This window comes from Hippoglossus stenolepis, chromosome 16, assembly GCF_022539355.2.
Source record: "Hippoglossus stenolepis isolate QCI-W04-F060 chromosome 16, HSTE1.2, whole genome shotgun sequence".
Lineage (NCBI taxonomy): Eukaryota > Metazoa > Chordata > Actinopteri > Pleuronectiformes > Pleuronectidae > Hippoglossus > Hippoglossus stenolepis.
The window spans coordinates 17380155-17407497 of record NC_061498.1 but is presented as its reverse complement, the minus strand read 5'-3'; the positions used below and the strand labels follow the sequence as shown (position 1 = coordinate 17407497).

Here is a 27343-nt window from a genome sequence, read left to right as displayed (position 1 = left end):
AGAGCTGCAACTTGTAAATTATATTCATTAGTTATTCATCTGCAAATAATTTTCTTGCTTATTGTTGACTGAATACAGCGAAGTACAAGGTGAATACTTTAACTGTCTAAAATTTTAAGATGTTAGTTTTCCCATCATATATGACAAACAAAAGCAGGAAACAATTCACATTTTCGAAGACAAAAATGATTTTCAAAATAGATGCTGGTTAATTGTCTTGTTGTCGTTGCTCAAATCCAGAAACAAAATCAATGATCTGATCCACACCTGGGATTTCTGGTCCCACTTCTGACGGACTCCAAACTGCTTCTGGAACTTTTTCTGAAGGCGCATACGATCCCTGAGAGAAAAAAACACCAGAGCTTAAACTGATGTTTTAACAATATGACAAACGGTGTGTACAAAATATGACAAAGTCATCTCATGCTGGGATCCTTCTCTCCCTTGTGTGAAGCTTGGAGGAAGAAACCTGGCTGGACATTTCCCTCAGGATCTCACCTCTCCTTCTGCTTGGCGCTTTTCGGCAGCGTCTGCATGTTGAACTGGGTCAGGTTCCTCCGGTCCTTGTCTCTGCGCAGATTCCTCTGTTGAAACAAACATCGTGCTGTTATGGGACTAGTTAAAATGTAACACATGATACTTACATTTTAAATCAACTGACACGATTCAGGGTTCTGCAACTTAAATTTAAATTTTTTTAAACTACAGAGGATTTCATAAAATACCTGTTTTATGATAACACCATCTATAAAAGGCAGACACATTTTTGTCTGTATTCTTCAACTACACAACAGTAATTCCTTGCATTAGAATAAATTCAGTTAACGTGGCGTGGACGCAGATGAGCAGCGAATATATTTACCTTTCTGTGATGTTCACTGAATATTTTCTAAATGTACTTATTTTAAAAAAAGTTGTCAGTATTAAGTGTTTCTGTGGTGTCTCTGTCTTACCTGAGCAAACCTCATGCGGTTCCTCTGGTAGGCCGTCTTCTGGGTCTTGGCGGTGTCCACCAGCTGGAAGCTCGTCTCGTCCTCCTCGTGAAAGTAGGCGTACTGACTCCCACCTCCAAACTGAGAGGAATACTTATCTGGAGACAAAATATGTACATAACCCCGTCAGAAATAAACTTGAGCCAATGCAGTAATCAGTGTTTCATGCAGCAATAAAGATAATTTACACAAGTATATTTTAAATAGCTGTCTCACTCACTTGTGTATCTCTTGTCTTGGTAAGTTGCTCCAGTCCAGTCAGCAACCTGAAAAAAGACAAAGCACAACATGAGGAAAACTGAGGAAATCTTTCTTTTTTCAGTCCAGAACTTTGGACGTGTCTAAAGAGAGGTAACAAACCTTCCCCAGACGGTCTCCTTTGCTGAATGGCTGATAGGGCATGTCTTTAAACTTATCTGGAACCGCACATGGACCCCATCCGGATGGATTGTCCTGGATCACAGGGGCGTTGAACTTCGCCATCTCCTGAGGTCAGAGTAAAAAAGATGAGGCTTCTGTGACCAAACAGAAAAACCCAAAGTATTTCCAGACAACAAGAAAACTGAGATAGTTTGTGGGATTAAAATGTAGAGGAATGATCTATATCAGTCATTCCCAAAGTGTGGGCCGCGGCCCCCTGGTGGGCCGTGAAGCCACTGCAGGTGGGCCGTGAGAGGTCATCAGAAAATAAATAGATAAAGAAGTTTCAGATTTGTAAGTAAGCGTTGATTACCACCAAACATTTATGATTGATTTAAAAAAAAAGTAATCATCACAGGTAATGAAACAAAGACAAGAGATTTAAATTCCACGTTGTTCTCATTTTATCTGACCTATATAGCAGGTGTCGTTGTATTTGCTGACCGTCACATTAACACCTGAACGCATCCTTAGCGGGGAATCATAGGTGAGGGAGAACTTTGTTGTCTGCTGGGTCGAGCAAGATGGAGCAGAGGAAAGCTGCTGATGACGAAGTGGAATCAGAAAGTCAAACTGAATCATTCAAAACTAAAAAGAGGACTCGCAGAAAGGACTCAAGTGAGGACCTGTCGCTGGCCCGGAGGACAACCCCCAAGCCGTGTGTGTGTGTGTGTGTGTGTGTGTGTGCTGTGCGCTGAGATGCGAGCTAACAAGACCCTGGGGCCATGTAAAGTCATTTAGAAACTAAACATGGACAATATTTATCCAAGCTTCGAGAATCTTTTTAAAAACACGCTGAGAGAGCCTTAAAGGGGACATAGCATGCCCATTTTACCACAAGTTGATATGGTTCCTTGGGGTCTTAATGAAATGTCTGTAACATACTTTGGTCAAAATACCACAAGGATCATATAAAACAGCACCCTTTTTACCCTGTATAAAACAGCCCTCCACCGAGTGACCTGTTTTGAGTGCCTGTTCCTTTAAATGCTAATGAGCCAGCTCCCCCCTCTCCCCCCATGATTTTAAACGATATAAATTACATATTTTATATGATATAAATTATCAAATATGCATCCCATACTTTGTATTCCCCTTGTTGTCCTGGAGTTTTAATTTTCCCAATCACATAATTAAATGTCCCCCTCTGCCCATCCACTACAAGCACACAAGCAGACAGACAGAGAGAGAAAGAGAGGTGGGGGGCTATGAAGACCATCATTTACCCCCGAACCCGACATTCAACGGGTACAACAACAAGCGGAGAAAGCAGAATCGCGGGCTGACCTTATATATACAGTCTATGGGGCTGACCAGCGGAGAAATGCTCGTCCCGTGTGAACAGCCAGGCGGCTGCGTGGCAGAGAGCAGCGCTGCGCTGCCTCACAGCGGCGCTTCCGCGTCAGTGTACCCCGGCGTAACTACTGTAACCGGCGGAACTACTGTAACCGGCGGAACTACTGTACCCGGCATACAGTAGAGCTGAACACTGCGGAAGTCTTCCACACAGCTGGCAGTGTGGAAGACCGCTGCAGGCAGCGCAGCGCCGTTCTCAACGGCAGCCGCCTGGCTGTTCACACGGGACGAGCATTTCTCGGCTGGTCAGCCCCATAGACTGTATATATAAGGTCAGCCCGCGATTCTGCTTTCTCCGCTTGTTGTTGTACCCGTTGAATGTCGGGGTTCGGGGGTTACAGTAGCGCTGAACACTGCGGAAGTCTTCCACACTGCTGTGCGCTGTGTGGCGCTGACACAAATTCCAGCTCACGCACGGGACGGGAGAGCGAGCGGTCGCTCCCGAGCAGCTGCTGCAGCCTCCCAGTCCCAACGATCCAGACAAATGCCACATGTGAGTGAATCGCGAGCTGACCAGCGGAGAAATGCTCGTCCCGTGTGAACAGCCCGGCTGCGTGCTTGGGAACGGCGCTGCGCTGCCTCCGGTGTAAACACGGAAGTAACGAGTGTGGGGGGACGGTGTGGGGGACGGTGTGGGGGACGGTGGGGGTGGGCCAAGACCATGTAGGGAGACTTCCAGTGTATTGTTACGACACAATACCCAGGAAGGCAATCGAGTCGCTCAAGCATGACGTTTCTGACTTAGAGGAACTATAACAAAACGCGCGAGTGTTTTTTCCCCAGAGTTTTTGGGTTGGTAGACATGCCAGATACCCACATTAACCTGTAGAAGCACTAACAAAGTGGAATTTGCATGCTATGTCCCCTTTAAGTATATTTGGTTACACCTCAAATGTGTTTTTCTTCTCCCGGATATTCTTGTTGTGCTCTGTTATACAAACAGTAAGAATATATTTTTAACAATACACTATTTGCACTTCATGTTTTTTTTACATTGGTTGCTTTGCAAATTATTTACGCTTAAATATGGATGTTAGTAGTTGCACTGCATATACCTGCGTTCATATGCAATAATTTTTGCTATAAAATTTATAATATGTATGATTTTAGTCCTGTGTGTGGATCATATAGTTGTGATTAAAAGGTGTGGGTGGAGCCGCACACATTTTTCAGTTTTGAAGTGGGCGCGGCATTCTTAAGTTTGAGGAATGGCTCATCTGCCCAAACCATCTTTCCATCCACTAGATACAACATTCTGGCGACTCTGTGGGCATGTATGAATCTTTATGGTTGGTTTTTTCTTTATTTAACGAAATTTAGATATTTCTTGGGCTTTCACATTGGATTGATGTCTTCATTCAAGAAAAAGACTCATGCATGTAGAGCTTTCTCTAACTGCAGAAGAACCAGGTCAGAGTTGCAGTTGAATAGTATGGTCAATGCAGTGACAACTGCAGCAATTACAACATAATGCTGTAAGTGCAAATTATTTTACTATTCCTTATTATGAACTTTTAGGGGATTTTTATGGCAAGTACTGGAAAAAAACATTTTGTGAAAGTTCCATGGATCACCTCTTTCTGTATAAACGTATTCATTTGTGGTTACATTTTACTCTAGCCTCCCTCTTATTTTAGCATTTATAAGTACTAGATTTAAGCGTAGTTCATACATATCACGTGTATAAGAGACATTTTTATAGGTGGACAGTATTTGTGAACAGTTATAACTTATCCCATGATGACAAATACACATAATTGCGGCTGTGTTTTAATATATATACTTAAATTTATAATTTGTGTACATACCCTCTACCACAGAATGTACAGTTATTGAAATTGCAATAATGAATACTTATAAGCCGTACAAGCACATTATTGTGTTATAAGCAATTTCTTAAATGTTCATATATTAATAAATATGAAACAAGGGGGGTTGAAAGTAAAGTGTCACTTCATTTCTTGCTCTTGAAATGGAAAATCTATATACCTTCAAGTTCATATAACCCCCATGCTGTGCACTTGTGACTTATGAAGTACAGTTAAAAGGTCAATCTGTGTTTTGTAGGTTTTAAAGAGGGTCTAGCAATGCTTGATTTAGTCAACGCCTTAGAACAGCATCCTCCTCTTCTTCTCACTCATGCACTGAGACCAAGCTGATGGCTAATGCTGTCGAGGACATCTTCACGCGATGCAGCTAAGTCCACCTGGTAACACCAACCGTCGATGGGGCAGCTCACCATGCAAACAGCATAGGTGGTTGCCTAGAGCGCAAAGTGCCGACAGGGCGCCACAAAGAGGCTGATTTATCGATGTGTCGTGCAATGTTAACCAATGCAGTAACGTCACCACCCATGACACCGCAACTGTCTTCCTCCTTTCGCGCCCATGTTAATCAATTGACTGTTCACACTGTGACTCGGAAGCACGGGAAGAAGCTGATATAAGTATAATTATATATGATATAAATGATCAAATATGCATCCCATACTTTTGATTTCCCGCTGTTCTCCTGGAGTTTCAATTTCCCAGATTTTTGCCCCCACATGATGAAATTTTCCCATCTTTAATTATGTACTTATTCTACACATTTGTCAGTTGTGTCTAAACAGACAGACACACACAACACCATCTTGTGTGTGTGTTGCAGGAAGCTTTGCACATCATTAATGTTTCTTTTTGTAGACATGATTAGTTAGCTAGCTGTCAATGCAGCAGATTTCAGACTCTTTTTATATTTTCTATTATATATTTTGTTATTTTTATAGCCTACATTTTCTCTGCCTGTGTGCATCTGTACACACAGTCAAAACGTTCTTGGAGATGCATGACAATTTGACAGGCTATTTGAGAAGTATGTGAAATAAAATGTATAGCATTTCCTCCACGTTTTACATATCCATATATCAAACCTTGTTCATATTGCATTAAAATGCAGATACCAAATGGATTCTGATGTGCATTTTATACACATCAGTATTTCAGTAGTTGTTTTTAACTTGTAACCTCTGGAGTGAAGGAAGGATTTGCATTTGTGTTTGCATGTGTTTGGGTGTGTGTGTGTGCGTGTGTGTATGTTGGGGGGCCTGGGGGCGCCAATCTGGGGGAAATCTTGCCCAGGGCGGCCCTGGGGAGGCCAGAGTTCTGATCTACTGGTGAATTATTTGCTCTACGTGGAAAGGCTTTATCTGTGAATAAAATTACAAGAAATGTGCAGGAATTCCCACTGCAACAAAGTGTAAGATATATAAAGGAATAAGCATTTATTAGAAACTTGTCTTAATGTATTCTTAAAAAACATCATACCTTACATATTTTTCTTCTGCTCCAGCGAAAAAAGAGCTAGTCTTTTGAGATGTCCTTATGTTTACTTTCGGCTAAAAGGAAGTTCCTCCTGCAAGCAATACAGATAGTTTTCAGAGCTCCAAGCTTTCCTATGGCAAATGTGTTTCAAATACAATCAAGATTCCAATCTATCCCAGTTATGAAGAGTTTCAAGAAGCCATGGATTATGGCATACAAAAAAACTCCCTGGGTTTAGGCCAATCGATCTTTGGGCCAATCATCTTTGGCTGATTTAAAATTCAGCCATTACATTTTGTGTCAGAGTTAACTGTTTTTGTAATGCTGCAAAATGTGCCACTGTTTTGCCAGTTTGGAGGCATGTTTGTATAACTCTAAGTTGGACCTGCACCCTTTGTTATGAGTAAACCATTCCAAGCCACTCCATTTTAACAAGGAACACTCAGGTTAATTGATTATTGATTTGTCACTAATATACTGGTGATAAAAGTTTTGAGAACAATAGTTATATTTTAATGTGACGTTACATTTTGTTACTTCATTAAAGAGTTTAAGTTCATCTATAAAATTTAAAAATAAAGTGTTCTGACTACTGAGGACAATAATCTACCTAGTCAGCAGTTACTTTTAGATACTATATTGTCTTGATAAATAAAATAAAAGGGATTCTTTCACAAAAACTTGCTTTATAGTTCTTGAAGGACATCACTTCAGAAACTACAAAGCATTGAACTACTGCCAGGTTCATCACTTGTTTGGGTCTCCTTGATACATTTCAGTTGTCTTTGTGGCTCGTTGCAGGCATTTCTGTATTTGCATGTGTTGACACAATTTGCCAAATTAGTGAAGTTGTTATCTAAATTTGCACGTTTTCTATTTATTTCCATGCTTCCTCATGGCAGCTTGTTTAATATTAAATTATTCTCTTAATCTTTTACCTCTTCTACTCTTTTATTTATAACAGAGAAGATTCGCACAAAAATATAAGGTATTCTGTGATGTAGGCTATCGCAGACAGTTATAATAAAGTTTCCTGTGGCTCACGATAACACATTTTGAGAAAAGATGTTTTTGTGAAACGATTCTGTCATTGCTGTTTGGTTGTGTTTATGGAATCTTTAGTTTAAGGACTTTTAGCCTGGTTTTCCTTTGTTTTGGATTTGTGTTCTGTTTTGGTTGTTGTCCTGAGTTCTCAGTTCCTTTTTTATTTTGAAATGATGCTCCTTTTGTGTCTTGATTTCCTGCCTTTGTCTGTTTTCCTCTCCAGTTCATGGCGGCTCTCCAGAACCCATTGCAAGACCCAGCCATGGTCCCTGGCTCCAACCTGTCTGCCTGGGCCCAAGGCTCCTGACTCTTCAGTCTACAGAAGGCTATATCTGTTTCTGTATACAAATCTAACATTGGGCATAAATGAGCCTTAAGAAGAACATTGGACTTCCACCCTAACATTGAGCTTCAGTTTCTCTGACAGCGTCACCATTATTCATCAAAAACTCACTTTCCCTATGTTCATTCATGGTGTGCACATGAATGCTTCCTCTCTTTATTACTGTGCTGCAGCTGGTCTTGGCTGGTCTTCAGCCCACATGCCCATGGACACCCTTCAGCAAAGATCCACTGAGGAGCACAGAACCATCTATTAGATACACTAAAAGGGATTTGTATGGCTCATACGTATTTGCAATACCCACAGGGTTTGCTGTGTGATAGAATTAATATTTGTTCAGGGCGAGAAGGCTGGAAGGGTTGTGTACGTTCTTTTGCTCTTTAGTGTCTTTATGTACAGTCTTAGCTTTGTGCTTTGTGTATTTGGGCTAAATATTGTTGGTTGGCCTGTGTGATCCCGGCTCCCTGTGGTGATAACCACCTTTGCTTACCTAGATGGAGAGGTGATAGTCAGTTGCTGGTGGCATGTAATGACTCAGTGTGATTCTCTGCCCACAGGCTCTCACCCACTGTGGACAAAGACTCAAGTTAGCACTAAAAGCATATTATTCACTTTTTATTGGGCGACAGCTATGGAAGCTTATTGTAAGCGATATCATCAGCTCAGGATGAATACAGCAAGGTCACAAGGGATCTATGCTGTGTCAATGCATCAGTGACCCACACAAAATATGTGGTCACATTTATTGTCAATTTAATTAATTGTGTGTGTGTTTATGTATTTTTGTATAAGCAACACCATCCAATAATAAGTCCAAGGCTTGAGCTGCCTGTGTGATCAGGCATTCGTGATATAAAGTTAAAAAAACGAGAAATGGCAATAAGACAGTAGTGTATACTGCTCCAGGCAGCAGAAGGCAGTTAAGCTCTGTTTGTAGTTAGTCACCATGATGACATTTGTCGTTTGTAAATAGAGCATAGCTGCTATATAAATAGTGGCTGTGTCTGTTTTACAGCTTAATATGTGTACAAACTGTTGTGTAAGTTAAAACTGCCTAACTGTTTAGATGGAAAGTTACTGTGTTTTCCTGTGTATCCCTTAGAGGTACCAGAGGAGGGCAGTGGTGAGAGCCAGCCTATTCCAGAGCACCTGGGCAGTGCTCCCCATAGGATAAAAGCCCTGGCTGCGCTCTCTCTCTGGACTCTCTCTGGACTCATCCGGTAAGTTTGCACGCTTTGCTTTGGTTTGACTTCTGTAATACTTTCGCTCCACAACACCTTGCACCTCACTATGCTCACACTCACATCTTCATGACTGATGTTACTGGCGATACACACATCTCATTATTTGTTATGACCTGTGAAACTGGACCGCCTTCTTGACAAATTGGGAGACTCGTCCGTCCTTTCCTGTTTAATGCATAAGTTAGATCAGATTTGTTAATGTGTGGTTTTATACCTGTTGGTATTTGGTACCTAATCGTGCAATTTAATTATTTGTCTGGAGCATTTGGAGTCATTATAAATTAAAAAAAGAATATTGAAACGTGTCCTACAGGTAGGAGATTTAGCTTAGGTTGTAGGTTTTTCTTGTGCTTCAGACTGAATCTGTTGCTTTGTTTACCTGTGCAGGTAAATTGTTTGCTTGTGCGTAAAGGGAGTGTTTGTCTGGAGAAAGGATTACATTTGGGAATGACTTTGTAGGGTGAGTGCAACTGCTTGGTTTTGTATTAGTTGTTTCTTACCTGGGTTTTCTTGGAGATATTTCTAGTTTATTTTCAGTTGATTATGCTGGTATCAGATAGGTCAGATGACACTCGCGATTTCTATTAGTAGTTTTGTAATGTGGTGGAGTTTTCCCTTGAAGCTATAGCGTTCCCCTTTGGTTCGTTGGGCTGATTTTCTGTAGTGTTGTGCTTCAAGCCTTTGCTTGGGAGCATGTCCGTCGGTTCCGGGAGGTTGCTGGTTTACTAGTCGTTCTCCTGGTTTCCCTCACTAGCTTACTAGTGGAAGACATTTTGTCTCACTAGTTAGACTCTGTACCGAACATGCAAGGACTTTGACCAATGCATTTTCTTTAACTAGTTGAGCTTTGCTCAGAATTAGTGAATGACTGTACTGCTTTAGTAAGACATTTGATCCAACATGTTGGGCTTTTTATCAAACTAGTTGATATTTTCATCGACTAGTTGGCGTTATCATCTTACTAGTTTGACAAAAATTCGCACTAGTCGACATGTGTATTCAATGTGTATTAAATTTCATTGCAATAGATCAGACAGCCATGCTACCAACATGCTTTTAACAAAGTGAAGGTATATGAGTAATCATAATAAATAAAAGATTTGTATAACATCAAATTTACCAACAGTAATAACTTGTGCACATCACACAACTCAACATGGATATGCAGCCATTCAGTCTAGTTGATAGAAACAATCAGAAGTTAATTTTATATCCCCTTTAAAATACATAATGAACATGACTTATGCACACTTAATGTTTACGTTTATCATCGTCAGGGGCTGTTTGGTATGACTCTGCTCCCAGGTGATGATGCAACATGAAAAAACATGCAAAACATGGGTCATTGCAGTGATCGACATCAGTTACACAGACAGCCACCTTTATGTGTGTTAATCAGATTCCTGACCTTTGCAGTGCATGAATAAGATATTAAATCCATTCAAGGATTAGCTTGAAAACAGATGCGTGACCTGACCTGTGGCAGCGGAAGCGAATTTTGTGCTTTGTCCCATTGAGCTCAAATGAGCTGCTCAAAGCAAAGTCACACAAACACAGAGGCGGCGTGTGTCTGATTTAGACTAGAGCTCCTCTGACAATGCATGAGAATAACCTATATAAACTGTCATTATCTGTTTCACATGTTGTTCAAAATGCACATCACAGTTAATGAAGCGATTTCTGTTTTTTCTCCTCTCTTTCTCGAGTATGATAAGAAAGATGAAAAAGACACAAGGATTCAGACACTAAATACTAAAATACACTCAAAGGACTTTCTTTAAAGGCTGCATAGTCCAGCAAAACATTTCAATCAAACCAGGTCAACAGTTAACAATGGGATAATTGGGCATTGCCCTAATGCCACAAGCAGTCTGTGAACTCTGTCTGCAGATCAGCAAAAAAAGGAAAAATTTGTTTATTGATCTGCAGCCTCGCTCTCTCTCGGCTTCTAAGTCATTTACCTTGGACAAAATGAGTGTGCTCTTGCCATCTGGTGGTCATACCCGATGGCTCCATTCCTGTTCAAAGCGATATAAAATTCATGATAATGCATACATTTAAAGTTGCAGTGTGTAGATTTAGTGACATAAAGTGGTGAAGTGTCATGTTGCAGCTGAACACCCCTCACCTCATCCTCCCTTCCAAACTTTATGAAAGAACCTGTGGTAACATTAAGTTTTCATAAAAACTCAAGGGTGTTTAGTTTGTCCAGTCTGGGCTACTACCTGATATGTAAAGTATTTCAATATAAAGGGCCCATTCTGAGGTAAATAAAACAACATTTAGATGAAACACACTCATGAACATCACTAGGATTAAATTTACATATACAATTTCTGTCAATAGATCCCTTTCACCTAAAATCTTATACACTGGACCATTAACTTTTTGTTTGATTGTTTGAAATTTCATCAAACATTTAAATTGCAGCTTCAAATGCAAGGTGTAAAGTCACTTTCATTTTTCTTTCCTTCTCTTTTCACAATTTGCCTGTGAATGTCAGTTTTGTAGGTTAAATGTCTCAATGACCACACAAGTTCATGCAATGTATCACTAGAATAAATTATACAGTTTTACTATAAAGCTTAATTACTTGAAATGAAAAACATACAGTAAAAACATAATTTACCAGACTGAGGCTCAACTCTTCTTTATGAGCAGAAAGACAAACACTTGATAAACATATTACAAATCTGAGGTAGATAACTTGTATATATATATATATATATATATATACATACATACATACATATCAGACTTGTTGTATTGCTACTGATGCATTTTATATAGTTGATATATATTATTATTCATTTTATCATTTAGTCAGATGAAAAGGAAGCATAAAAAGCTTTAATAACCTGCACAAATCAAAGTTCAAAATCAGCAGAAACTTAGGTTGGATTCTGCTTGTTACTTGATGCACAGATTTGATAATTTTTTTCAGTGTGATTCCTTGTGCTGTGGAACAGATCAGCGATACCTTGTGCAGGTACAAAACTACAACTTTTCCCAGGCTTTTCAACTGCTGAGTACATTGATTCCTCCCAGAGCTGTGAAATCGAGGACAGTGGCGTATTCCTTGTCACTTATCCAAAGTCTGGTCAGTGAAACAACTCTTGACAATCATTTTCTTTAATTTCACATTATTCTGTTGTGGCTGTGATGAGCCATTACAGGTATGATGTTTTTAACTTAATAGACAGGCCTCCCCACAGGAGCTGATATGGACTCAGCAGATCATCACCTCCATCTGTCAGTTAGACAGCGATCTGCATAGATATGCGACACTTTGGGATGATGCCATGGCTGGAGTACAGGCGTGATGGAGAAGACCACTGTCTGAGGACCTTCCGCGGTTCTTTACCTCTCACTCACCCCAGTTCTTATGCCTCACGGAGCTTACAGACAAGAAAGCTTAAAAGTCAGTATGTTGTGGAAGTTCGGTCCTGACAGGCAAATTAAGATATATAGATATTAACTACATATATACCTTTCTTGGTGATTAAAACTGTTGTCTTCATCTAGAGAAATCAGAAGAAAAGCAATCAGGCATCCTTTGGTTTGCTCCATTAATAATTATAGTTTGCTGGTAGGGATGGACTTCCATAAAAAGGGTTATTAAATAGTGAATTGTTTGAATGGGGTTTGGCCTGGAGGAGAGACTTTGTGATACTTTATTAAATCAAATCCTTATTGTTGTTTGTTGACAGGTGATCCTACATAATGAGGAATCAAAGGACAACATTGTCTCCTTTATCACTTTCTCAGCTCCCACAGTGGGGAAGGACTCCTGAAAGCTTCCGCGGGCTTTCTTGAGGGTTTTTGGCAGGCAATGGTAAGCTTCAGTAAAGTACAAAACCTTGAAGTTGGGAGACAAGGTGCTCTCCGAAGAGTTAAGTTCTTGTGATTGACTACTCAGCCCACTCCAGAAGCATAAGAGTGTCTGATTGAATTCAAGAATCAATGGATGAGCAAGGAGTGAGTAGCAATGATGTACCTTTTGATTTAGAGTAGACACCCACTTGGGACCATCCATAATGATTAGACTGTACATGAGAATGGCACGTCATAAAGACATTGCAGTAGTAGAGATGAGAGATAAATGTGACCCGAGTTTACCCACAATCACGTTTTATGCAAGGACATGCAGATAATTGTAAAGTTATTTAGAGTCAGAGATGTGGCTTCCAGTACAATTATATAAGTTTTATTGTAAAAACAGATGGTTTGGGCTCATCAACTCCTGGATCTTTGATTCAAGATCAAGATTCAGAGTTTGTCATATGCCTACTTCGATTACAGTTGCTGGCAATGAAATGCTTGAGTCTGAGCTCTCTTCTAGCAATGCTCAGAATATTACAAGCAAAAAAAATAGAATAAATCTAAAATAGAATATCAATAAATAAAATATATATATATGTCTAAAATATATATATACACCTTAAGAAAAACAATAGTGCAAATATGCTGAGTGCAGAAGTTAGTGGAAGATTATTGCAGCTTGGAGTAGTTTAAAATCTATGGCCTGGGGATGAAACTGTCTGAGCCTGGTGGTGCGGGCTTGAGATACTGCGGTACCGTCGGCCCAGGCGGCAGCAGGCGGTTATGGCTGGGGTGATAGGGTCTTTAGTGATCCGGTTGGCCTTCTTCACCGCTGAGTGTAGAGGTCCTCCATGGATGGTAGCTCCGACCTGGTGATGTGTGAGGCAGACTTCACCGCCCTCTGTAAAGCCTTACGGTTCAGGGGCGGGTGCAGCTGCCTCTACACCAGAAGGCAGTGATACAGCCAATCAGGGTCTCTCTATAGTGCATCTGTAGAAATTTTGCAGAGAATCCTGGCATGTGTTGACCTCCGCGGCTGCGGAGAAGAAGAAACCGCTGTCTGGCCGTCTGATGGAGTCTGTGTAGTGGGTCCAGGTCAGTTCATCGCTGATGTGACCGAGGAACCTGAAGCTGCTGACTCTCCCACCGTAGTCCGTTGATGGAGAGGGCGTGTTCTACTCCTTGTCTCTTCCTGCTTAGTCGATCAGCTCCTTTGTTTTGCCCGGCTTGTTGAGATAGAGGTTGTTGTCCTGGCACAGATGTCAAGGCTCTGACCTCCTCTCTGTAGGCCTTCTCATCGTTGCCAGTGATCAGGCCTGTGGCCGGTCGTGTCATCAGCAAACTTAATGATGGTGTTGGAGCTGTGGGTAGCCCACGCAGTCATGCGTGAACAGGGAGTACAGGAGGACTGAGCACGCAGCCCTGGGTGAGGCACCGGTGTTTAGAGTCAGGGTGGAGGATGTGGTGCTGCCTATCCACGCATCGCTGTAGATCTGCCCGTCCAGGAAGTTCAGAATCCAATCACAGAGGCGATGTTGAGCCCCAGGGTCTCTGAGCTTGGTGTCGAGCTTCAGGGGCAAGATGGTATTGAATGCTGAACTGTAGTCAGTGAACAACATTCTCACATGTGTCCCTCTGGTCCAGGTGGGAAGGGCAGATCTGTGAAGGCTGAGAGATGGCATCTGCAGTCAACCTATTTGTACATAGGCAAACTGAAGAGGGTCAGTGAGTCAGGGAGGAGGAGGTGATGAAGGAGGTTTGACTAACCGCTTAAAACACTTCTTGATGGTGGAGGTGAGTGCTACTGGGCAGTGATCGTTCAGGCAAAGGTTTTTGTTTTCTTGGGAACAGGGGACTACAGGACTATGTGGGGACTACAGACCGGCCTCATTTGCTGTGATCTCTCAGATAAATCTGCTGTTCTTGCAGAGGACTGACCTTAATTCCAGCATATTGGTGTCCCTTGTGACAAATTGCTGCCCTTTTTAACCACTCACGGGCCCCATCTTAGACTGTCCTAAACCTCGCTGGTGTTCCTGGACCATGTCCTCGACTTCGTCCTTCCGCAGGCTCTGGGACTCTTCACAGGAGAAATCAACTGGCAGATGTGTCTCTTGTTGAACATAGAAAGAGGGGACTCACGGTGGTTGGTGGTTTGTAGTGTTGTTGTATGATAACGTGACTTAGGGTAAGTATCTGGACTATTGTTGCTTCTGTTCGATAGGTAAGGTGCAGAGTAAATCATGGAGAGTCTGGTTGAAATCCTCACATGGACCATTGCCCTCAAGGTGGTATGGTGTGGTGCATATTTTCTGCAAACCATAAAGGTTGTATAGCTGCTGAATAAGGGCACTTTTCAGTTCCTACCCTGGTCAGATTGAAGGCGCGTGGATATTCCAAACTTGAAAACCACTCAGTCACAGGCATTTGCCACTGTTGACCTTCGCTGATCCTGGATTTGCGACAGCCCTGGGTGAACTTAGAAAGACATCCGCTTCATTATCAAAACATTTTCCTTTACATCTTGAAAGGGCTGAGGAGGGTGAAGTCTATTGCCAATATTTGATTAGGTTTTTCAAAGTCAAAGTTCACGTGCGCTGGAGAGCTCCTGCAGTTCTGCGGCTGTACAGCTCCTTAATCAGACAGTGATACGCTGGTCAGGATGCTCTCGATGGTGCCTTGGTAGAAGATGCATATGATTGGTGATGAAGCTCTTGCTCTCTTCAGCTTACAGGAAGTACAGGTGCTGCTGAGCTTTCTTGGCCAGTGATGAGGGTGTTGTTCATTCCAAGAGAAGGTCCTCTGAGATGTGCATCCACAGGAATTTGGTAATGTTGACCGTTACATCGATGGTGTTGAGGCTGGTGACCAAAGGTATTATGGCTGCACCTGCGACATGTGTGTAAGTTACCATAACGAAGTGTGCAGCAGGCACCAGTCTATGATGATGTCCTTGTACATGCGGGTCAGTAGCACCTTTGTCGTACAAGTTCCGTTGTCCTTTCTAATCCTTGGTAGCCATTGCCTCCAGGTGGCTGTTGCCAGAATCTCTTCTTTTAAACACCATGGCAAGTATTTGTGTGTGTCCTCTCCCCCATCTGTCCTCTGAATGCAAAGATATAACAGGCGTTCATCTGGACAATTCGGTCCCACTGGCATGTGCTCCAGCTATACAGGCCATGGCATCCTTGGAGTTGATCATTCTGTCCATGCTCTCAATACTTGTGATGGAAATCCAAGTGCTGAAAGTATCCCAGTCGGTGTAAAGCAGGCCAAACTGCAAGCACCAGAGCACTGGTTGCCAGGAAGCACGGACTGGTCGATTTTTCTTAAGGCCACTTTTGACATCCTGCTTCAGTTGCTGGACCTGCTTTCGCAGTCTTTGAAGCTTGCATCATAGCATCTTCCAAGGCTCTTTATAGGTTTCTCAACCAATGCTGGAATGGTTTCTACTCGCCACCTACAAACCATTTGAAGCTCTAATAATCACCTCCATCGCCATGGTGAATGCTGAGTGGGAGATAGTGCAGCCAACCATGATGCCTGCCCGGCTGCCCATATGGTGAGTAGAAATCTGGTGTTGTGAAGCAAATTGCTGATCTTCAAAGTAGGCTTTAATCAAATGTTTGGTGAATGCAATTTGCTTTGAAGAAGTATAAGTTAGTTTCACTTTCAAATATTCCTGTTGCAGCCTGCTTAGCACAGCCTCAAGATGATCAGGTGTTCATCCACTGTTGATGAAAGAACAACGTCATCCAAATACAGAAGCAGGGATTGACCATTTTGCTCCACAAACATCTGCTCCATCAATCTCCTGGAATGTGTGTTGCAAAGGCTGATAGTACCTGCTTGCCAAATGCGAAGTAGGGAACCATTTTGCCCTGACGGTGCATCTGAGGATTTTACTATTTAACTTGCAGATACCTTCCATCTCTTTCTGACAATGACAATGGGAGAGGCAACTGTCAAATATGAGCTTTCACTGCTTCATATTCTGTGAGTGGTATTTTCTAAACCTCTGACGGACAGGTACCTCATCTAGTAGAAATTATTTCATGAGTAATTAAATCTGTACCCTAGATTGCCATCATAAGTGGAAAAAACAGTCTCATATTCCCTGAGTAAAGACCTAACCTTGTTCTACTCTGGGGGGTGTGAGTGCTGGACAGATCCACAGCCTGGATTAAGTCCTGTTAGCTGGGCTTCTAAGCTAGCCTGAGAGGACACTGTCACTGTGACCTGCCGTCGGGGCAGAGATCACCTCTGTGATAACCTTTGGCAAGCTCACTGTCTCTTCAGGACTAAATATTGCTATAGGGGTCAAGGGTGGAGAACAACATCAATGCTTGCTCACATTAACCAGGGCGTAGGCTGTGACCATAGCAGGGGATGCTAGCACACCTGCTGGGAAGCATCTAGCAATTACTGGCTCAAGAGGCCTGACTCAGGGGAACAAAAACAGCCTTTGGGGCACGTGGCAATTACCTGATGGTACCTGCAGGAATGCACACTGCTCTCCTCCCACTTACCCGTACGCTACCCATTTTGGAAACCAGACTCACCCTGAGCCAGGGATAATGTTGGAAGGCCATGTACCATGGGGCTTGGTTGACAAAGGGAATTCCAAACAGGGCGTATGCTACCTAAGAGTTAATTATAACACTCTTTAATGGCATTCATCCCAAATATCCCTGACCACCAAGGATTCTTGACAGCCAATATTCCTCAGCCAGGGACAACCTTTCCCATCACCTCTGCATCAGTATCAAGTAACCTGCATATAGGATTTTGAGCCCATTAGCAGCGCAACAAGACAAGAATAAGGAGCTGTCAGAACTCTGCATGACAATGGATCTATGGTTACAACCATACCACAGAACCTTACCTCCAACCCCATTGGTACAGTTGGGGCCTTGAGTCACCAATTTAAAGACAGTGGAATCACATGTCTCCACCGGGTACTTTTAGTGAGATAAATTCCCTTCTGAGTTTGTGGCTCTGCAAAACAGAGAAGGAATTAGTTTCCCAGATCCTGAGTGGACATGTGGCTCTCCTTGATGAAAGCATTTGCTGGTTACAGTTTCTTTCAAAAATAGCCTGGCTGCTGGCAGCGTCTACACACTACAGGGCCCTTGGACTAGACCCGGGGTGTCACAAGGGGTGCTGCCACGGCTGGGTGTCTAGGGGGCTGTGGCAACTGCTGACAAATTCTGAGACAGCTGATTGATTTGCTCACACTGCTTTTCAACAACTCCTTTAACTCAGCCGTCGTCCTGCACTTTACCACTAATTGTTCAACCCAGTCAATAACCAGAAATAGCTCTAAAAACAGTGCATTTGCAGCTCTGGGAAGGTAAAAGACTTGTTCACCAGCAGGGGCTCCTTGACGTGGAAGGTTGGGGTTCAAGTAGCTGGACCACACTCAGCATGGTAGATGCGGAGCCTGGAGAGATAGTCTGTTCGGTCTTGTTATTTCAGTATCAGAATGCTAGCTGACTAATAATGTCCCTCAGATCTTGCAGCTCTGCCTCCATGTCTGCTAAGGTTAGAAGAAAGTGCTGGTCGCAGACAGGGTAGACAAAGAAATGAAGAAGTTTACACAGCTCCAACAGGGCCTCACTCAGCGTTGAGTCTGCTACTGTTTTGCCTTTTCAGGAGAGCCAGCTCCTCAAGTCAGGACTCAGCAGTCCACCTACATTTAAAGGGCAAAAGGGCATTTAAAGACAACAATGTCCACATTTTGGCCAGGGAAGATAGATGGTTTTGAAAGAGGAGTGAAAGAAGTTATCTATGTCAAACCTACTTTTTAAGCGTTTGGATTTGCAGGTGATTGAATCCAGGAAATACACAAAAAATAATCGATAAAACAAAACATTAGCAATGTATCCTATAAAGAAAAAAGTTATTAAAATACAGCATTTCCTAAATTGGTGTTAAAATTGAGTGAACACTGAATGCCTCAACCTTTATCGTCATGTGTGCTAATATGGAGCAGCCAAATATCAACCCACGGGAACAGAAGTATAAAAGAATCCTGTTGATGATGGAATTTATTCACAAGAATCCAAACAGGCATTAAAATAACAAGTAGCTGTGAAATACGACCGGATCTCCCGCAATGCCAAACAATGTTCAGGTAGATCGTACCTGGTGTTTTCAGGTGGCCACATGAATATATGGCTAAAACCCACATTTAACACAAATGACAATTTTTAGATAACTACATTCCAACAGAATGACAGAGAGGCTTCGACAATTTCGGGATGACACGATCAGTAGACAGCAGCATTATGATGCCTGTTCCCAGGGCATTCATGAATGAATAAGCTGTGTGGTTGCCCTTTGGTGTTCTCCTTATATGGAAAGTGACAGCTACACTAAAGAAATTACGTCATTGTCAATGACCATCCTTTGATGTCTATAATTGCACCTGCCAGATGGGGAGACTAAGTGATAACCCTACTGCATTCATGGTCTGTCCCAAGAGGTGATGAACTGACTGAGTCAGTGGGAGACCTGAGAAGGCATGTTATTTCAGAGATGATCTCCCGAGATGAGTCTTCTTGAGGTTCTTGGAGATAAGTGAACCCTGCTCGAACAGCATTTGGTTGTGATCAACAATCAGAGAATCACAAACAAGGTGGACATGGCTTGTAACTGCCTGGAAACCCTTAAAGTGTGTTTGTTTAGAAGTGACGGTGACTTAAGCAAACAGTGATTTAAAGTTTTGAGGCCAAAAAAAAATATTGATCAGGGCCTGTAACCTTCCTTTTCTGAGACTCAATACTCACAGGGTTTGCCTTTTGTCAGTAGAGTGACAAGGGATGGAAATGGGGAATGAGTTGAGGCCTTTCTCTGATACTAAGGGTTTTCCACTGAAATAACAGTATGTGTTTAACTCCCCATTATAACATTTTACAGTTTAGGATCATCCTGGTTTGACCACATCAGGGAGTGGCATTCAAGCAGAGACCAGTACAACATCCTCTTCCTGAACTATATGAGGACATGGTTTTGGTGAGATGTTTTTCCTCTCTGTTTAAGTTTTAAATCATCACTATGATGACATGTGATGCGTCACTTATTTGGAATAGGGAGAATGTTTCCCCTTTCTTTCCTACTCCTCTGCCCTGTACCATCTGTTGTTGCTCTATGTAACTTTTGCGAGCAGGTAAAATCTCAGTGAGAATTCTAATCTATTCGCAGCCTCAGCTAGCAATCAGGCTGCTTAAGTTTGGTGTTCTGGTGTACTATGCAGCTAGTTCAATTAAAAGATGCATTTATTCTTTTTTCTTTACACAAAAACGACTTAATCCCTTAGACACAGAACCCAACAGACTTAATCACAACATTTGGCTGCAGGGGGCTTTGTTGCTAGATCTGAGCCTGCATTATCTATACCACATTTCCTTTGAGGGTCACAGGAAGGGGCGGGCTGGAGCAAATCCCAGCTGACATTGGGCCTGGACAGGTCGTCAGCATATCACTTGAAGCTGGCATATAGACAGCCATTCATGCATATTCAAACCTATGGACAACTCTTCAAGTATGCATGTCTTTGGACTGTGGGAGGAAGCCGGAGTACCTAGGAGATAAACTACATGTTCTAAATTGATTGTCAGAGTTAAAGTTCTCTTCTTTGTTTTGCTATTTTGGGACCTAAAGGCGGCAGTAAAGAAGATCGCCAGGACCACTGAGGCTGGCCTTAGTGAAGCAGCCATCAAGCAAGTTGTAAGAAATCTACATTTGAGACAATGAAGAATGACTCAAAAAAGCCAACTGAGTTTTCAGGCGGCTTCATGCGTGAGGCAACATCACATAACTGCAGCGTGTGTGCAGAAGCATGTTAACAAATGTAGGTGTAGCTTTGTTTTTATTTTTGTATCAGGGCAGATTGGTGACTGGAAGAACTTCTTCTGTGCTCAGGTGACAGAATTGATCGACTGCTTCAGGAGAAACTGGGAGATCTATCTTTGAAGTTCATCTGGGAATAAGCAGAGGAGCCTGAGCTTCAAGATGTTTATGTTCTTACTCACAGAAAGCTTAAAAATAATAGTAAACTAAATAATGTTCAGAAAGATATCACTTTCTGAGTCAGGGTCTCAAATAAACAATAAAAAAATAAAAAAGCATTTTGCCAATCTGTTCTTTATTGAATGTCAAAAGGATTTAGTTGTGTTTTAAATGAATGGTGCAGGCTGCTTTGGTCACCAGGCCGACTTCACACTTCTGTTCTCTTCATCTAGAAAGAGAGGAAGAAAAAAAAAAGCGTTTATCAGTAATCACAACAGAATTTATGTGGCAACTGTTCAGGGGCATTTTCACACCTACTTGGTTTTTGGTCCAGCCCTTCTGACTTTTCAGTCAAGTCGTAAACAAAATACCAGTGTGAAAGGTGCCTGAGACTAGGGCTGCTTTAGCAATTAAAATAGTAAAGCATTATCTAATTATTTTGTTCCAATATTGTAATGCTATTATACATGTACATTAACCACAAGTACTCATTGCCCTTGGGGAAACATCAAGCATTTATTGAAGCACTTTTTACATTTTATTTGTTCTGAAGCCTTTATTAGAAATATGAGTGTATTTTTTTGTAGTTTTGTATTTACCAAACCACACTGTGTTTGCAAGTGAATGGTTGAATTCGTATTGGTGAAGTTTGTTTTGTTAGGTTTTGGCATGAATTAAGCTCCACAGTGCTGTGTAACCCTGCTTCTCTGAACAGACCCTGAATTTATACTCAAACAAGACCTAAAAATAAAATATATATTTTATAAAAACCTTTCTACATGTTTTGCAAAAAGATATTCTAATTTGATTTTATCCAGCCAACTCAAAGGTGAATAATAGTTTTATAGTCAAGTCTTCAACATGAGGTAAATTACACATTAACTACTGAATTTCACTCTTCGCCGTCCCTCCTCATCTTCTTCGTCCTCTTCTTCTTCATCCTCCTCATCAGAGCTGAAGGTGCCATCAGGCGGAGCTGTACACCCGAATCACTTGCTGTGGACAAAAGAAAAAGACAAAAAAAAAAAAAACGTCCAGCTCCAACAGTTTCCGTCCACCTCATTGTTGTAACCCTGCATCACAAAGCCTGAACAAACACCGTGACCTCTCACCTTGTTGGGATCCTTCAGGATAGAGGTACTTGCCCTCATCCAGCTTGCGGCAAAATGTCAATGACACAACGGAGATTCCCCAGGCATTCCCATGCTCAGGTTGATCTGGCTGAGCGAACTCGTTGGGTTTGAACTGGGTACCCAGGACGACGTGGCGAGCAGAGTCCCTTTCACGTGGTGCCACCCGGCATTACCTGAAGGACGCAGAGGGGATGGAAATGAATACAGTCTAATCTTCTACTGGTCAACAAGCTCTGCTGCAAGATGTTCTGCTGTTGCATGAGTCAAAGTAACAGATTTTATATTTTTGTCGTTTAATAAAATCTAAATCCTTACTGATAACTACAGTCCCTGATCTTCATCTCCTGTGTTTTCTGTCACTCGTGCATTTTCCTTACAGTTTAAGGTATTCTGATCCGCCAGCATGGCGCAGCAGGTCAGCGGAGGCAGTTTGTAGCTGTTATTCTTCAGTTCGGTGGCCAGGACGGCTCCTCTCCTGAGAGTCCAGCTTCTGACGCCAGTCACGCCATTACAATGCTGATGACCAAACAAAAGGAACAAAAGCGTTGCTGGAAACGATTTACTGGCCAAGAGTTTGCACAGGATTTCCCCCTTACTTGCAAAGACTCAGATGCTCATATTCAGGTTGATTATTTTAATTTGAAGTAAAGATTTTACATGCTCTACTGTTCAGAAAACATCCCACTTTCTCATACTGTCCATTGTTGCAGGTCTTCTTTCAGCTTCTGTCAGAAACACTTGATTTAGCTCCTGTCTCTCTAAGGCCCCCTACTCATAAAAAATAGTTTGCTCTGATTGGCCAGCTTGCCCACTTGCATTATGCAAATGGAGGCAATGAAGACAAGTGACATCACAATGATCTGAACACAATAGAGGAAAGCTGAAGTGTCCCATTTGTCTGCATGACTTTATGCGAACCTAACATCCAGCATCCTGTCTCCTTCAAAAATAAACCGTAACAACAACGTAGCTTCAGATTCACTACAAAGCAGCTTCCCCCTCTTCTTACCCTTGAGTCCCACTCGTTTAGAGGTCTTGACATTGATAGGACACTTCTCCGTTGGCACCAGTCATCACCCCATACGTGCTCACAGCGCACAATCAGATCGATGTCCTCCCGAGTTTCCAGTGGGGTACCTGAAACACAAAGATGAGAACACTTCGGGCCTGAGACAAAAAATGGTTTTGACACATCCAGTGATTTAAATTTTAACAGGGATACGATAAATTTGTCTATCTTTATTTGCCATTTAATTATTAGAAAGATTAGCTCATTCACATACACTTGCCCGGCCTACTAAGTCCTTTTAGTAATGCTTTGCCTAGGGGTGTAAAGGTAAAGGAACTTATTTTGTGTGCATATGCGACAGGTTTTGAATAAAAAGTAATACAAAATATGTTCAATGTTTTCTGTTCCTTGTTTCTACTGTGAATAAAACGTACCATGACCTCACAACCAGGTGCTACCAAACCGTGAGCCCCCGCCCCAACTCTGGGGGGTTCAGTGTTTACCTGTAGGCTACAGATGCCACCTCACTCTTGTCCGTGTCCTCCTCAACAAATGGGTTGGAGTTAGAGACTTGTGCCTCTCTCCACCCTGAATAAAATAAACGAAAAAGTGACATGAAAAAATTATATTTAGGCTTCCAGACAGAGTCATGTTTTACTAGATGCCCGAGGCCTTGGAGGTCTGATTAACATTGAAATTGAAAGCACAAAAATTACAAACTGCATCAGGCTTCCCCAAGATTAATTTTCTATGAAAAATGACCTGCTTTCAAAATATTGTACAAATATGAAAAGAATCACATTCAATTTACAGCGAGCAGGGGCTTATAACGTGGCCTGTGTTCTTACCATTATCCTTACTGCTGACTGAAGTTGTAGTTGATAATAAGTAGCCTCCATTGCCAAGTTCTGAGGGGAGTTGGAAGAGGTTGCCGCTGTCCTCTTGAGCTCATTGGCCGTCTCGCTCACAGTCAACAAATCTGAGGAGACGTAATAGACATTGAGTGTTGGGATTAAAAAAGGTAATGAATCATCACGTTCACCACTATTTACCTTAATGGCATTTTAAGACAACCTTGTATCAATGATACCTTTATGTCTAATTTCTCCTCTTCACTAAATGTAAATCTTTATTTGCGAAACAGCACAGCTAGCGTGTCATTCCACTTTGAATTTTTCTCAAAGCTTCCATGCATGGTGTTTAACACTTCCTCAAGGACTGTCACATTAAAGTCTTTCCATTCTAGCTTTATAATGTGGCTTTTTGTGTGGAAAAAAACCCTGCAAAGATGCAGGGATAGTGCTTAACATTGATTTACAGAAAAGTAAAGACTGGTAGGACCATTATTTCAGTAAATGTTACATTATACAGATTTCAGCTTTCTCTGACAAAGTCTCACAAAGTCAGAGTTGTCCCTCTTGTCAAAGAACAGCTTGTTGCCCACTCTCTGTACAATTATGTCCCAGGAGTTCACTGACGTGTGCAGCACATCAAGGTAGCCAGGATGGCATCAGTGGCAAACTCGATTACCTAGTCTTAGCCAGCTGGAAGACAGAGAGAGAAAAATAATAAATGTTAAAAAAGTGTCAGAACATTGAAGAGTTCCCCTGACTGGAAGGTTCACAGCCTCTCTGACGACTGGAGACACATTTCATCATTTGGCACTGCCATTTGGGAAATCTTTCGGATATTTGGAAGCCAACATGAGAGAAAGTTTTCTTTTTTACAAAATTGGCACAGAGAAAAGGTGCAGCCAGAGTTAGAGGACTGACTGGAAATTGTTGCAACAGTGGCGACTTTAATCAAATTGATCACACATTTTAATTATCTTTGATACCACAGCTCCATCACGGTCTCCTACAGACTCTGGCTCCCAGAAAATATGGTGTCATTGGAGCAAGATATCACTGTTCGTATTAAGAGATAATTTGGAGGAAGTGGACACATTCGTCTATCTTTATCTTTACAGTCTACATCTGTGTTAGATAAGTATCATACAGGTGTAGCAGCTCTTTCAGTAATGGCTTTGCCATGTCTGAATAAACATGAATGTAAAAGCAACTCAGTCTCAATGACACTTTAACAGCATATTTCATGTTACGGCTGGCTGAGCCCATGTTGCCTTATGTTGTGTTTATTGCAGCAGCTTATTATTTTAAAGACTTAAGACCTTGCGGATGGCCGGGATCATCAGTGGTAGTGACAGTGTGGAAGATCCTCTTGATGCTTTCAGCTGCTTTTCATTGCGGGTGGTGATTCGGTCAATGCTTTGTGTGGTACTCCCAAGGCACACCAGCACTGTGGAAAAACAACACTCTGTCAGCATCTGCAATTCACACCTCTTCAAACGTGTTTAAGAGCAATGATAAAAATCGCTGTAACTTACATAACAAAGAGGGTGACCACCTCCATGTACCTCCTTCATCAGTCTGGGGAAGTCATCTCTCCTTCACTCCCAGTGGCTCTAACCTCCCAGAAGAGTCTCTGGGCTTCAGCTGTGTTTTGACCAACCAGTATGTCGAGGGAGGAGGGAGGAAATGTATACATACGAGAATTGTATGAATACCTAGATGTACATACCTCATCATCTGGAAAGATTTTGTCTTGTGCAGCTGGTACAGGTACAACTTGTAAATTATATTCATTAGTTATTCATCTGCAAATAATTTTCTTGCTTATTGTTGACTGAATACAGCGAAGTACGAGGGTAGAATACTTTAACTGTCTAAAATTTTAAGATGTTAGTTTTCCCATCATATATGACAAACAAAAGCAGAAACAATTCACATTTTGAAGACAAAAATAATGATTTTCAAAATAGATGCTGGTTAATTGTCTTGTCGTTGCTCAAATCCAGAAACAAAATCAATGATCTGATTTACACCTGGGATTTCTGGTCCCACTTCTGACGGACTCCAAACTGCTTCTGGAACTTTTCTGGTACGCATACGATCCTGAGAGAAAAAAACACAGAGCTTAAACTGATGTTTTAACAATATGACAAAGCGGTGTACAAAGATATGACAAAGTCATCTCATGCTGGGGATCCTTCTCTCCTTGTGTGAGCTTGGAGGAAGAAGCCTGGCTGGACATTTCCCTCAGGATCTCACCTCTCCTTCTGCTTGGCGCTTTTAGGCAGCGTCTGCATGTTGAACTGGGTCAGGTTCCTCCGGTCCTTGTCTCTGCGCAGATTCTCTATTTAGAGCAACCCCTTCGTGCTGTTATGGGACTAGTTAAAATGTAACACATGATACTTGCATTTTAAATCAACTGACCTTACGATTAGGGTTTTTAACTTAAATTTAAATTTTTTAAACTACAGAGGATTTCATAAATACCTGTTTTATGATAACACCATCTATAAAAAGCGAACACATTTTGTCTATGATAATAACTTACAACAGTAATTCCTTGCATTAGAATAAATTCAGTTAACATTAGGCGTGGGCCATGAGATGAGCGAATATATTTACCTTTCTGTGATGTTCACTGAATATTTTCTAAATGTACTTATTTTTAAAAAAGTTGTCAGTATTAAGTGTTTCTGTGGTGTCTCTGTCTTCACCTGAGCAAACCTCATGCGGTTCCTCTGGTAGAGCCGTCTTCTGGTCTTGGCGGTGTCTGGCTGGAAGCTCGTCTCGTCCTCCTCGTGAAAGTAGGCGTACTGACTCCCACCTCCAAACTGAGAGGAATACTTATCTGGAGACAAAATATGTACATAACTTGCAGTGAAATAAACTTGAGCCAATGCAGTAATCAGTGTTTCATGCAGCAATAAAGATAATTTACACAAGTATGGCCCCAGTAGCTGTCTCACTCACTTGTGTATCTCTTGTCTTGGTAGTTGCTCCAGTCCAGTCAGCAACCTGAAAAAGACCAAAAAGCACAACATGAGGAAACTGAGGAAATCTTTCTTTCAGTCCAGAACTTTGGGCGTGTCACAAGAAGGTAACAAGCCTTCCCCAGGCAGTCTCCCTTTGCTGAATGGCTGATAGGGCATGTCTTTAAACTATCTGGAACACATACACTTGGACCCCATCCGGATGGATTGTCCTGGATCTTTTAGAGGCGTTGAACTTCGCCATCTCCTGAGGTCAGGAAGTAAAAGATGGCTTCTGTGACCAAACAGAAAAACCCCAAAGTATTTCAGACAACAAGAAAACTGAGATAGTTTGTGGGATTAAAATGTAGAGGAATGATCTATATCAGTCATTTCCCAGAAATTGAGCCGCGGCCCCCTGGTGGGCAGTAAGCCACTGCAGGTGGGCAAGTGAGGTCATCAGAAAATAAATAGATAAGAGAGTTTCAGATTTGTAAGTAGCGTTGATTACCAAACATTTATGATTGATTTAAAAAAAAGTAATCATCATAGGTAATGAAACAAAGATAAAGATTAAATTCCCGTTGTTCTCATTTTATCTGACCTATATATGGGGTGTGATTGTGTTTTTAGCCGTCACATTAACACCTGAACGCATCCTTAGCGGGAATCATGGTGAGGGAGAACTTTGTTGTCTGCTGGGTGGAACAGATGGAGCAGAGAGAAGCTGCTGATGACGAAGTGGAATCAGAAGTCAAACTGAATCATTCCCAAAACTAAAAAGAGGACTGTAAGAAAGGACTCAAGTGAGGACCTGTCGCTGGCCCAGAGGACAACCCCCAAGC

The 27343-nt window shown here is 41.8% G+C and overlaps 1 protein-coding gene and 1 pseudogene across 1 annotated transcript in view; both read right to left on the bottom strand.

Annotated features, from left to right (window-relative positions):
* The window catches only part of LOC118123583 (eukaryotic translation initiation factor 3 subunit D), a 34130-nt gene that overhangs the window by 4705 nt on the left and 2082 nt on the right, over nucleotides 1-27343 (bottom strand). Inside the window, exons 2-6 of the mRNA XM_035181072.2 lie at nucleotides 1353-1478; nucleotides 1213-1258; nucleotides 954-1090; nucleotides 499-584; nucleotides 268-340 (exon numbers count right to left, since the gene is read on the bottom strand). Of these exons, the coding sequence (XP_035036963.1) occupies nucleotides 268-340; nucleotides 499-584; nucleotides 954-1090; nucleotides 1213-1258; nucleotides 1353-1475 (465 nt within the window). The 5' untranslated portion in view covers nucleotides 1476-1478. The remainder of the gene's footprint in view (nucleotides 1-267; nucleotides 341-498; nucleotides 585-953; nucleotides 1091-1212; nucleotides 1259-1352; nucleotides 1479-27343) is intronic.
* On the bottom strand, nucleotides 21415-27156 carry LOC124854960 (annotated as a pseudogene).